The sequence below is a fragment of the Pristiophorus japonicus genome, chromosome 10, assembly GCF_044704955.1.
Source record: "Pristiophorus japonicus isolate sPriJap1 chromosome 10, sPriJap1.hap1, whole genome shotgun sequence".
In the NCBI taxonomy this organism is placed as follows: Eukaryota; Metazoa; Chordata; class Chondrichthyes; family Pristiophoridae; genus Pristiophorus; species Pristiophorus japonicus.
Window position 1 is genome coordinate 117,015,942 of NC_091986.1, and position 13,880 is coordinate 117,029,821.

The 13,880-nt window shown below is 44.5% G+C and overlaps 1 protein-coding gene across 2 annotated transcripts in view; it reads left to right on the forward strand.

Moving 5' to 3' along the window:
- Window positions 1-13,880, forward strand: part of dlg2 (discs, large homolog 2 (Drosophila)) — a 1,568,664-nt gene that overhangs the window by 401,978 nt on the left and 1,152,806 nt on the right. For both annotated transcript variants that reach the window (XM_070892045.1, XM_070892046.1), the window contains exon 5: window positions 11,252-11,359. In XM_070892045.1, coding sequence (XP_070748146.1) covers window positions 11,252-11,359 — 108 coding nt within the window. The remainder of the gene's footprint in view (window positions 1-11,251; window positions 11,360-13,880) is intronic.

Below are 13,880 nucleotides of genomic sequence, written 5' to 3' on the forward strand. Positions count from 1 at the left end.
CCCCCCTCCCCAGTCTCTCTCTCTCCCCCCTCCCCATCTCTCTTTCCCCTCACCCATCTCTCTTTCCCTCCCCAGTTTTTCTCTCCCGACCCCCAGTCTTTCCCACCTGCAATGTTTTCTCTCCCACAGAAGACAACAAAAATGATCATACAGATAATCACAGTGATATTCTAGACAGGGCTCCATGCAGCACAGCTCCTCACAATACATGCCCGACTTCCGATGTCCGGTTCGAGGAGTCTGTGCATGCGCGGGAGGATAGTGGTGCGCATGTGTAGGCGTTAGGCGCGGAGTCCAGATCATGCTGTAGCAGAAGGACACTCAAAAAAACTAGTGCAAATACTCACTTTGTATAAATTACTTCAGGTAACAGCTGTGATTCTTCCATGTTTTGCACATAAATACTGAGGATACCCCAAGATCACAAGCATTAGGCAATTGAGTGGCAGACAGTAGGCCCTAGAAATTCTAGGTAACAGCTACGCTGGCCAAGGCTAACGGCCGGCTGTCGAAAGAGTGTAGATATTTTGGTGCATGATCTTAGAATAAGGGGCCACCCATTTAAAACAGAGATGAGGAGAAATTTCTTCTCTCAGAGGGTTGTAAATCTGTAGAATTTGCTGCCTCAGAGAGCTGTGGAAGCTGGGACATTGAATAAATTTAAGACAGAAATAGACAGTTTCTTAAACGATAAGGGGATTAGGGTATATGGGGAGTGGGCAGGGAGGTGGAGCTGAGTCCATGATCAGATCAGCCATGATCTTATTTGAATGGCGGAGCAGGCTCGAGGGGCCGTATGGCCTACTCCTGTTCCATGTTCTTATGTTCTTATGTGTCAGTGGAAACATCCTCTCTGCATCCACCTTGCCAATCTCATAATCTTACAAATTTCGATAAGATCACCTCTCATTCTTCTGAATTCCAGTGAGTAGAAGCCCAACCTACTCAACCTTTCCTCATAAGGCAACCCCCTCATCTCCGGAATCAACCTAGTGAACCTTCTCTGAACTGCCTCCAAAGCAAGTATATCCTTTTGTAAATATGGAAACCAAAACTGCATGCAGTATTCCAGGTGTGGCCTCACCAATACCCTGTATAGCTGTAGCAAGAAATCCCTGCTTTTATACTCCATCCCCTTTGCAATAACGGCCAAGATTCCATTGGCCTTCCTGATAGTACCTGCATACTATCCTTTTGTGTTTCATGCACAAGTACCCCCAGGTCCCGCTGTGCTGCAGCACTATTCCTCGATAGCTTCTTCTGCAAAAGGTCACAGGACAAAATGGCATGAGATAATTGCGTGATATCATTGCTAAGTACTGTCACGTGATCGGGGCCCAGGGGAGGCGTGAGTTCGGGTCCAGGGGCCCAGGGTCAGCACACACTGCGATATGTGTATGCACTAGATCCATGCAGCAGAGCTGGTCTGAAGTTGTCTTGGGTAATCCTTGCCACTGGACCAAGACCTAGCTCTGTCAAACCCATGTGGTGGCTGATGTGCAACGGCTACCACACATTAAAAAAGTCCACGCACTGGCATCTTCCACCCTTGAGGATGTAGTTCGGGTTCCTTCATTGAAACACCTGTGAACTCATCCTTTTTTGGCGTGGAAGCAAGTCGTCCTCGTTTCGAGGGACCGCCTGTGAAGATGAATGTCACAGAGATTGATACAACACATAACCAACAGATGTAATCATGATTATTATGATAATAATCATTCTTTACCTAAAGATGTGCACCGTGACCGCAGGCTTTGAGTACAACATTCCCGGTCAAAGTGAAAGACCTCAAATCTGATGATCGTCACTCATGACTCTTACAAATCAAATTATATAAGTACATAAGTACATATAAATAAATGTAATACTTACTCTTGTGAATCCGACAAGGTCGTTCCATTGCTTTCGGCAATAGTTGCCCTCATGCACCTCGTTGGTCACCGACGAGACCACCTCTGCTATCTCGGTCCATATCCTCTGGTACGCCTTTGGGGTGGGCTTCCCACGCCCACCCTGTGTCAACTCACCCCAGCGTGACTCGACCTCCTGCATGAGGGAGGTATTAGCCTCATCTGAGAACCTCCTCGCTCTTTTGCGTCCTCCAATTTGCTCCTCTCCCACCTCACTGCTCTCGCCAGCGTCAGTCTCCACGCGTGCTGTGTCACCTCCTCCACTCCCTCCATTATAGGCACCAAATTCTGGAAAATATCTGGCTGGTAACAGCTAAGTTTTTTGGCCCAATTTGCTATAAAGCTCAAAACTCTCCCTCCTACCTCCCAAAGCAGCCACACCACACCCACACACGTCTTCACTCCCTCTCAGCTCCCTCTCTCTCTGTCTCCTCTCATGCACATGTCATGATGACCCTTAACCTCCTGAATTGCAGGAATCGAGCATTGCCATGCCGTTGCTAAGGATGATGACACTTTACAGCAGAAGGTCAGAGAGATTTAACGCTAACGCCCATTTCAGATTGCTCGCGGTAACACCCATTTTACAAAATGGAAACTAGGGGTTTTGAAAGTGGGCGACAAGCCGGCGATCGGAAAACCCATATTTACCGCCCACGCTGGAAATAACGCCCATTTTTGGGCGATTTGCACAAAAGTGCAAAATCTAGCCCCGAGAGAGAGATTTCCCTTTAACCTTCTCAGCTCGAAGGAGAACAATTCCAGCTTCTCCAATCTCTCCATGTAACTGAAGTCCCTCATCCTTGGTACCATTCCAGTAAATCTCTTCTGCATCCTCTCTAAGGTCTGGACATCCTTCCTAAAGTGTGGTGCCCAGAATTGAATACAATTCTCCAGCTGTGGCTTAACCAGTGTTTTATGAAGGTTTCACATAACTTCCTTGCTTTCATTCTCTATGCCTTTATTAATAAAGGTCTAGATCCTATATGCTTTTTTTAACAGCTTTCTCAAATTGTCCTGCCACCTTGAAACATTTGTGTATATACATCCCCAGGTCTCCCTGCTCCTGCACCTCCTTTAAAATTGCACCATTTAGGTTATATTGCCTCTCCTCATTCTTCCTACCAAAATGATACACTTCATACTTCTCTGCATTAAGTTGCACCAACCATGTGTCTGCCCATTTCACCAGGCTGTTTATGTCCTCCTGCAGTTGGCTGCTATCCTGCTTGCTGTTTACTACATTTCCGAATTTTGTGCCATCTGCAAACTTTGAATTTATGCCCTATATACCCAAATCTATGTTATTAATATATATCAAAAAGAGCAGTGGGGGACACCACTGTACACTTCCCTCAAGTCTGAAAAACAACTGTTCGCCACTGCTCTCTGCTTTCTGTCTCTTCGCCAATTTTGTATCCATGCTGCCACTGCCCCTTTAATCCATAGGCTTCAGTTTTGCCTATCCTTTTACTATTTATATGTTTATAGAAGACTTTGTGGTTCCCTTTTATGTTAGCTGCTAATCTATTCTCATTCTCTTTGTCCCTCTTAATCCTTTTTAGATCTCCTCTGTAGTTTCTGTATTCAGCTTGGTCCTCTGCTGTATTATCAACCTTACATTTGTCACAAGCTTCCTTTTTCTGTTTCATTTTAATCTCCAGGTGTTATCCAGGGAGCTCTAGCTTTGGATGCCCTTCCTTTTCCCTCGTGGGAATGGGTATACTCTGTACCCACACCATTTCCTCTTTGATGGTCTCCCATTGTTCAGTTACTGTTTTGCCTACCAATTTTTGATTTCAATCTACCTGGGCCAGATCTCTTTTCAACTCACTGAAATTAGCCCAACTCCAATTACATATTTTTACCCTTGATTGTTCCTCATCCTTTCTATAACTATTCTAAACCTGTTTTCACAAAGGAAAGGGGCAATGCAGATACTGCTATCGAGGAGGAGTGTGAGATTCTGGATGAAATAAATAGAATGAGAGAGGAAGTTTTAAGGGGTTTAGCAGCTTTGAAAGTAGATAATTCCCCAGGTCCGGATGAAATGCATCCCAGGCTGTTGAGCGCAGTAAAAGAGGAAATAGCAGAGGCCTTGACCATCATTTTCCAGTCCTCCTTGGACCTGGGCATGGTGCTGGAGGATTGGAGGACTGCTAATGTAGTACCCTTGTTTAAGAAGGGAGAGAACGGATAGGCCGAGTAATTACAGGCCTGTCAGCCTAACCTCAGTGGTGGGAAAATTATTGGAAAAAATCCTGAAAGACAGGATAAATCTACATTTGGAAAGGTAAGGATTAATTAGGGACAGTCAGCACAGATTTGTTAAGGGAAGATCATGTTTGACTAACCTGATTGAAAATTTTGAGGAGGTAACCAAGAGGGTCAATGAGGGTAGTATATACGATGTAGTATATATGGATTTTAGCAAGGCTTTTGATAAGGTCCCACATGGTAGACTGGCCAAGAAGGTTAAAGCCCATGGGATCCAGGGCAAAGTGGCAAGTTGGATCCAAAATTGGCTTGAAGGTAGGAAGCAAAGAGTAATGATTGATGGATGTTTTTGTGACTGGAAGGATTTTTCCAGTGGGGTTCCGCAGGGCTCAGTACTGGGTCCCTTGCTTTTTGTGGTATATATCAATGATTTAGAGTTGAATATAGGGAGTATGATTAAAAAGTTTGCAAACGCCACTAAAATTGGCTGTGTGGTTGATAATGAAGAGGAAAGTCATGGGCTGCAGGAGGATATCAATCTACTGGTCAGGTGGGCAGAGCAGTGGCAAATGGAATTTAATTCAGAGAAATGTGAGGTGATGCACTTTGGGAGGGCTAATAAGGAAAGGGTATATACATTAAGCAGTAGGCCACTTAATAGTGTAGATGAATAAAGGGACCTTGGAGTGCTTGTCCACAGATTCCTGAAAGTAGCAGGCCAGGTGGATAAGATGGTTAAGAAGGCATAGGGAATATTTGCGTTTATTGGCCGAGGCATAGAATACAAGAGCAGAGAGATTATGCTTAAATTATATAATACTTTCGTTAGGCCACAGCTGGAGTACTGTGTGCAGTTCTGGTCGTCGTATTATAGAAAGGACGTGATTGCACTGGAGAGGGTGCAGAGGAGACTTACTAGGATGCTGCCTGGAATGGAGAACCTTAGTAATGAGGACAGATTGGATAGGTTTGTTCCCATTGGAACAGAGGTTGAGAGGAGACCTCATTGAGGTGTACAAAATATTGAGGGGCCTGGACATAGTGGATAGTAAGGGCATATTCCCATTGGTGGAAGGGTCTATTACAAGGAGGCATAGTTTTAAGGTGGCTAGTGGAAGGTTTAGAGGGGATTTGAGGGGAAGCTTCTTTATGCAGAGGGTTGTGGGGATCTGGAACTCGCTGCCTGGAAGAGTGGTGGATGCAGAAACCCTCACTACTTTTTACAGATGATTGGATGGGCACTTAAAGTGAAGTTACCTGCAGGGTTACGGACCCAGAGCTGGTAATTGGGATTAGACTGGATGACCTTTTGTTGGATGGCGCAGATATAATGGTAAGTACTGCAGGGAATAGAATACGGCCAGGGTGAACGGAACTAGTTTCGATCGCTTGGATGGATCAGAGAGGAACTTCCCAGATTTTTTTCTCCCAAAATTGGCCTGGGTTTGTATCTGGTTTTTGCCTGTCCCAGGAGATCACATGGCTCCGGTTGGGGTGGAATGTAGAATTTTTCAGTATAAGGGGTGTCGCAGTTGTGTGAGGCAGACTGGTTGGGCTGGGTGCTCTTTGCCTTTCCTTCATTGTTCATAGGTTTGTATGTAACCTTTAGGGCTCTGACCAAGGGCCGTACGGCTCTTTGTCGGCCGCTTGGACACGATAGGCCAAAATGGCCTCGTTCTGTGCTGTAAATTTCTATGTTTCTATATTATGATCAATGCTCACCCCACTGAACCATGCTCCACTTGCCCCACTTCATTTCCCAGAACTAGGTCCAGCTCTGCTTCCTTCCTCGACGGGCTGGAAACACACTGATCAAGAAAGTTCGCTTGTACACATTACAGAAATTCCTCCCCTTTGGCCTTTAAACTATTACTGTCCCAGTCTATATTAGGATATTTGAAGTCCCCCTATTATCACTACTCTGTAGTTGTTGCATCTTTCTGTAATTTGCTTCCATATTGTCTCCTTTATCTCCTTTATATCCACACTCATCTTGTCCATGAAACCCACTTCCTGCTCCCTTGATCCTAATCCCACTAAACTGCTGACTCCCATGTTAGCCGACATTGTTAACGGTTCTCTCTCCTTGGGTATGATCCTCCTCTGCTTCAAATCTGCTGTCATCAGCCTTCTCAAAAATACAACCCTTGATCCCACTGTGCTTTTAAGCTACCACCCTATCTCTAACCTCCCTTTCCTCTCCAAAGTCCTTGAATGTGTTGTCGCCTCCCAAATCCATGCCCATCCTTCCCAGAACTCCATGATTGAATCTGATTTCAATCTGGTTTCCGCCACAGCCACAGTACTGAAACAGTTCTCATCAAAGTTACAAATTACATCCTTTGTGATTGACAGTTGTAAACTATCCCTCCTTATCTTTCTCGACCTGTCTGCACCCTTTGACACGGTTGACCACTCCATCCTCCTCCAACGCATCTCCACCATTGTCCAGCTGGTTGGGACTGCACTTGTCTGGTTCCATTCTTATCTCTCTACTCGTAGCCAGAAAATCACCTGCAATGGCTTCTTTTCCCACTCCCGCATCGTTACCTCTGGTGTCCCCCAAGGATCTATCCTTGGCCCCCTCCTATTTCTCATCTATATGCTGCCCTTTGGCGACATTTTCTATGTTTCTATGTTTCTATGACATCATCCAAAAGCATGACGTCAGTTTCCACATGTACACTGACGACACCCAGCTCTACCTCACCACCACTTCTCTCAAGCCCACAACAGTCTCTAAATTGTCAGACTGCTTGTCTGACATCCAGTACTAGCTGAGCAAAAATTTTCTCCAATTAAATATTGGGAAGACTGAAGCCACTGTCTTTGGTCCCCTCCACAAACTGCCTTCCTAGCCACCGACTCCAGCCCTCTCCCTAGCATTTGTCTGAGGCTGAACCAGACTGTTCGCAACCGAGGTGTCCAATGTGACCCTGAAATGAGCTCCCGGCTACATATCCATGGCATAACTAAAACCACCTATTTCCACCTTCATAACATTGCCCATCTCCGCCCCTGCCTGAGTTCATCTGCTGCTGAAACCCTCATCCATGCCTTTGCTATCTCTAGACTTGACTACTTCAATGCACTCATGACCGGCCTCCCATATTCTACCCTACGTAAACTTGAGGTCACCCAAAACTCAGCAGCCCGTGTCTTAACTCGCAGCAAGTTCCACTCACCCATCACTTCTGTGCTCGCTGATCAGCATTGGCTGCCGGTTAATGCCTCGATTTCAAAATTCTCATAATTGTTTACAAATCCCTCCATAGCCTCACCCCTCCCTATCTCTGTTATCTCCTTCAGCCTCACAACCCCCCAAGATGTCTGCGCTACTCAAATTCTGCCCTCTTGAGCGTCCTTGATTATAATTGCTCAACCATCGGTGGCTGTACCTTCAGCTGCCTCGGCCCTAAGCTCTGCAACTCCCTCCATAAACCTCTCCACCTCTCTACCTCTCTTTCCTCCTTTCGGATGCTCCTTAAAACTTGCCTCTTTGACCAGCTTTTGGTCATTTGCCGTAACCTTTTCTTATCTGGCTTGGTGTCAAAGTTATTTTTATGTCTTATAACACTCCTGTGAAGCACTTTGGGATGTTTTACTATGTTAAAGGCGCTATATAAATACAAGTTGTGTTGTTAGCCACTATTTGGTTGCCTACAGTATACATCCAGCAGCCTAACAGCGCCTCTATGTTGGCTGTCAGCTGAAAAATATCTGATGGTTGGTAGAGATATGAAAGAACCATACTGTAAAATCTTTGCAGGACACAAGTGATGCAAAATATTTATTCACTTTTTGTGAGAAAATTGAAATCCTCTATTTTCTTCCATTCCTTCGTCTCCATCTATCCCTGCTCCCTTCATCACCCTGAGCGAAAGCACACGTTAATTAAATGCTTCCAGGCTTCTGCCAGATGCCGAGCAGCCTGTGATGCACTCTATGGGGCCAAGTTTCCACAGGAATTGCTCCTATTTTTTGGAGCAACTAGTTTTTTTTGGAATATCTTAAAAATCTCAATTCTCCACATTTAGTTTGCTCCAGTTTCAATGAGTTTGTTCAGTTTCTTTTTAGTTCAGTTTTCTTTTCAAAAGGGGGCGTTACCAGCCACTTACGACTGTTTTGGCCATTTAAGCAAGTTTAGACAGCCAATAATTACTCCAAACTAACTTTGGCCAGCATATGTACGCTCAGAAAAACCTTGTGGACACTTTAGAAATCAGGCGCAGGTTGCCAGAGATGGGGGGGAAGGGAAGTTAGAGGATTTTCCAAAGCACTAAACACCTTCACAACAACATTAAAGAAGCATAAGTACATTTAAAGCACTAAGCACTGAATAAAGCAATACATTTAAAGCACCAAGCACTAAACAAAGCACAAAAATAAGCATTCAATAACAAATAAAAATTACAAGGAAAGCACCAAGACTTACAAAGCACTAAACAAAGCACAAAAAGTAATAAGCAATTAATTAACAAATAAAAAGTAGAAGGAACCCTGCACCAAGAACAAAGTAATAAGCAATCAATCAATCAATAACAAATAAAAAATAGAAGTCCTACCTTTATGTGAAGGGAAGGCAGCGGGCCACCAATGAGAGAGAGGGGAGGAGGGGGGAGGAGGAGAGGAGAGAGGGGGGGAGGAGGAGAGGAGGAGGGGGTAGAGGAGGAGGAGGAAGAGGGGGAGGAGAGGAGGAGGGGGACAGAGGAAGGGGGACAGAGGAAGGGGGACAGAGGAGGGGCGGAGGAGAGGAGTGGGGGCGAGGGGGGGGCAACGTTAAACATACGAGCCTGCCCAGGTCCCATCCTACTCACATCTTGCCCCCAATCTCTTTGCTTTCCTGCTCTCCTCCCCCCCCCCCGAACATTTCCGAGACAGTCCCAAGGAACACTCGATGGCCTCAGTCATCTTCCTTCTTGATAGTCACTTTTTCCAGCTCCTTATCCCTTGTTTGGCTTTCTGTTCCTGGGATCTCCTGTCTCCGATGACGGACATTGCTGCCTATTTCCTCGCAGGTCACAGTGGGGAGCTCATTCAGCCAGGGCTAGGGGCACCGTGCTTCGGGCATCTCCCACACAGCCTGCAGCACACGCACACCGAATCTGGGGGCGAGGAGCTACTGCACATGCGCGCACACTCTAGCGCGCATGTGCAGAGGTCCCGGCACTGTTTTCAGCGCCGGGAACTGGCTCCGCCCCCCGCTGGTTCTGCGCTCTGCCGAGTCCGAAGAAGGCCTGATGAGTGTGGAGAATAACACAGTAAGAATTAGGCGCGCTTTTTGTTCCAGAAAGTCGGTGGACCTCATGGAGGTGTGCCGTTCTAAGGGTCGGTGGAAATTTAAATTGTTTCCCATTTTATGCTCCTTCATGGTGATACTGAGGCTGAAATCAGGAACTCAGCAGTGTGAGGAATCAGAATTACTTTCCACCATTCTGTGGCACTATGCATAGCTGTTGCAACATTTTGTCCCAGTTGCAGCCCCCGTTCAACGTACTATTGTTTACTGTCATGTGTTACAGTTTTACTTTGTAATGGATCCAAATGTAGAGCCCTCGAAGTGCATTTTAGCTAGTTTGACTGTAAATAGCATTATAAGAAAGCATTTTCCATTCAGTTAAGTTGTAAATTTTGTGGTGTGCCAGGAATAACATTGTACACTGTTGACAAAACCTTATTGATGATATGTTCCAGGAATAAGATTTGACATGATAATGTGAGGGAAAACTGAACAAGTCAAAATCTATCTGTGAATGATTGTAATATTATAGCATGACATGACTATTCTTTGGATTGTGATTAGATAGTTATTAACTGGTGAATAATAGCAGTCACATAGTCCAGTTAATGGCCTGTGTAAGGTACCCTAGTCGTAGGGTTAGGATTTAGTTTAATCTCATGATTGGAGTTTTTACTTTCCTTTTACTTAAAAATGGCTTGTGGATTTCTACAGTAACTAGAAATAATGAAATGGTTAAAGTTGTTCATTCACAGGATGTTTTATGGTTTAATGTGTCAGGGTACAATTTAGCTGATTGTACTGTTTAGCTTCTGCTGAAAGTGTGAATGTGTGATTCATGCCTGTTGACTTCATTATGTCACTACATTGTGAAGCAAGATAGCTAAGATAGTCCAGAGATAAGGAATCGGGACAATGGTGCTCAGGATGATTAGTTACATGCTATATGATAAACAGATTTACCATCTAGAAATTTGTAGGAATTATTTTGTTTCTAGTGTCCTGTTCACAATAATGCTCATCTTACCATACAAATCAGTAACGATAATGTGCATGACTAGAGAACTTGAGCTTTCCTTAGCAATTTGTAGAGAGAGGCAGGACCAAAAGGAACGAAGAAGGTTATATCTCTACCCAGAGAAAAAGGGGCTAATTGCGTTTATTTCTTTGTATGTCTACTGCTTAAAGATATTGCGTGACTTGTTCGAACACAATAATGGGATTATGTTGCGACCATATTTGGTTTGTCACATTCAAATTGTCTTACATCTGTGCAGGACACACGACCAGCAGGTTTCACCTGTCTTAGCAGCCAGATAGCGTTTGGAGGCTTATGATGTGCATGAAGCACTTCACCTCCCAACTCTATCTGCCTGCGTGACATTAACATACCTCTGACTCTCACTGTCCCAATAAGAGATAATGATAGAATGCAATTGGGAGTTTGAATTATTAGAAAATAAAATGAAAAATAATTGGAGGTACCTGATTTGAATTGAGGCAGTTATACTTTTTATAGAGTTATACAGTTCTGATGAAAGATCATCGACTATGTTTCTCTCTCTACAGATGCTGCCTGACTTACTTAGTCTTTCCAGCATTTTCTGTTTATATTTCAGATTTCCCACATCCACAGTATTTTGCTTTTGTATACTTTTTTGGACTGTGGTGTAGACCAGATGGCCTTATTAAAGGAGGTCACGATTGAACATTTGGATTTTGTTTGAGTGGATTTAAAAAAAAATAGATAGTAGTGTCAAATTATTAAGTTTCCTTTTCCATCTGTTCTGTGCCCTCTTCCTTATGATTTGTGTGCATGTACACATATATACACAACACAGATATGAATAAATGATATGAAAGCAAATTTTTTTTTAAATTTTAGCCAATTGGGACAGAACAAGACACGACATTGATGAAAGGGGAGGGAGAAACTGATGAACAGGAAGGAGAACTGCCAACTAAACTGGAAGAACAATGGGAACATTTCCAGGTACAATTTTTTGTTCTTTTTCAAATGAAGCAGTTTCACTAAATCAAAACAGCAGCAACTTCAAATGCTGAGCCCAAGATTATACCTCTGCGGCTCAACATAACTAGAATTCTGTTAAAGCATATTATTTTGTAGGTCATGTATCAGTGAAGTTTTACAGAGCAGGGATTTACCAATAAAAGAATGGATTTTCGGGGTTGCCCTGATGTTTCACCTGGCTAAGATTAGAGGACCCCTTGATAATAACATTAAGACACACTGATGGAAAATGCCAGATTCAATCTCCGGTCCGTGCAGGGTTATCTCAGTTGGGGCACCAACAGGTGCACTACATTTGGCTTTATGCCCTCAGTCAGGAGATGACAAATTGTTTCTGATTGTTATCTAATAACCCCTGTTGGAAATGCATGCGGTAGGACTGTTTGAAGCTCAAAAATCACAGTTGAATTCCTATGAAGAATGGCTATTTGGGAATGGTACTGAAGGGGGAATGGCCCCTGTATGTATCTCAGGAAGGAGTCCATGTCTTCGGAAGAAGACAAAGGTAATGAAGGAAATTAGCAGTTGAAGAGGAAGAAAAATGTATTATTCTATGTATATTTTATGTAACTTTATAATTTTTTGAAAAATTACCTGTAGAAATATACTACTTCCATTGGTTTCTGGGATAGTATCATAAAAATGGCTGTAATTTGGCTCAAATTGGCGTTCTGAGTCAGGGAGGTTAAAAAGAGAAATAGAAAAAAAAAATCAGTTTTAAAGAGCTTTATTTTGTTGTTGGAAAAGACTAAGGTGAGTTTTACTCTGCAACACTTAACCATATGTGCCTGATCTTGGATTTCTAGATGCTGCCTCTGGCTGACAGATGAAATAAATTGCCTTTCCAGCAGTGCCATCTCTCACTTTGAGTACATATTTTTTCCTTGATGGTTTTCTCCATCAGTTTTTTTCTTCCACCCTCCTCACTTGCAATCATAAAGAAAGCCATGGATGCTGGGTGCCATCCAATAACTCACTCAAGTGACTGACTATTAATCATGTGCAAGCCATGGTAGTGAATGTTGGCAGGCTATTTATAAGCAGAGGCATCAAGGCTGATTCCGATTCTGTCATCAATCAACGTTCATGTCTTCCAGTAGGAGTTCCTGGATTGCATTTGGGAGCAGAAGCTTTAGTAGATTTCTCCTCTTAACCCATGCAACAAACCTAGTTGAGATTTGCTAACTCAGCACAGATGGAATCTGGACCTTCCCAGTCTGAATGGCTCAGCTACACCCTAAATTTTTTTTAATCCGTTCTTGGGATGTGGGTTGGCAAGGCCAGCATTTATTGCCCATCCCTAACTGCCCTTGAGAAGGTGGTGGTGAGCCGCCTTCTTAAACCGCTGCAGTGCGTGTGGTGAAAGTACTCCCGCAATGCTGTTAGAGAGGGAGTTGCAGGATTTTGTCCCAGCAACGATGAAGGAATAGTGATATATTTCCATGTCAGGTTGGTTTGTAACTTGGAGGAGAACATGCAAGTGATGGAGTTCCCATTGTGCCTGCTGCCCTTGGCCTTCTAAGTGGCAGAGGTCGGCAGTTTGGGAGGTGCTGTCGAAGAAGCATTGACGAATTGCTGCAGGGCCAGTCTGGCAGCTATGTGCCTCAAGACTCGGTCAGTAGTGGTGCTACCGAGCCACTCTTGGTGATGGACATTGAAGTTCCTCACCCTGAGTACATTCTGTGTCCTTCCTAATCTCAGTGCTTCTTCTAAGTTGTGTTCAACATGGAGGAGTACTGATTCATCAGCTGAGGCAATCAGCAGGAGGTATCCTTGCCAATGTTTGATCTGGAGCTATGATACTTCATGGGATCCAGAGTCAATGTTCAGGACTCTGAGAACATAAAATTATTTTAAAATTGCAACTAACAATCATCATCATCATAGGTTGTCCCTCGAAACGAGGATGACTTGCTTCCATGCCAAAAAGGGATGAGTTCACGGGTGTTTGAATGAAGGACCTAATATTCCAGGTCCTGACCTACATCTTGAAGGGTGGAAGATGCCTGTGCATGGATTTTTTTAACATGTGGTAGCTGTTGCACACCAGCCACCACACGGGCTTGACAGAGCTAGGTCTTGGTCCAGTGGCAAGGATTAACCAAGACGACTGGAGACCAGCTCTTCTGCACGGACCTAGCACACATACATATCGCATTGTGGGCTGGGCCATGCTGTCCCTGGGCCCTTGCCTCTTCTGGGTCCCTAACTCACGCCTCTCCTGGACCCCGATCACGTCCCTCTATGTTCTCTCGCTGCTCCTCCGCTCCGACCATCAACAGGCTGGGGCCATTAGAAGGAGCAATGTGCGGTGGCCCGGCCCGGAAATCGGCGTGGTCCCCACCATCAGCAGGCCAGGGCCATTAGAGGGAGCAACGTGCGGCAACATATCACTACAGGGAGCATCGCGTGCTGCTGCAGGAGGATGACAGCTGTGAAGAGGGCGACTGAATTTGACGTCACCCAAATCCAGGTCGCTGAT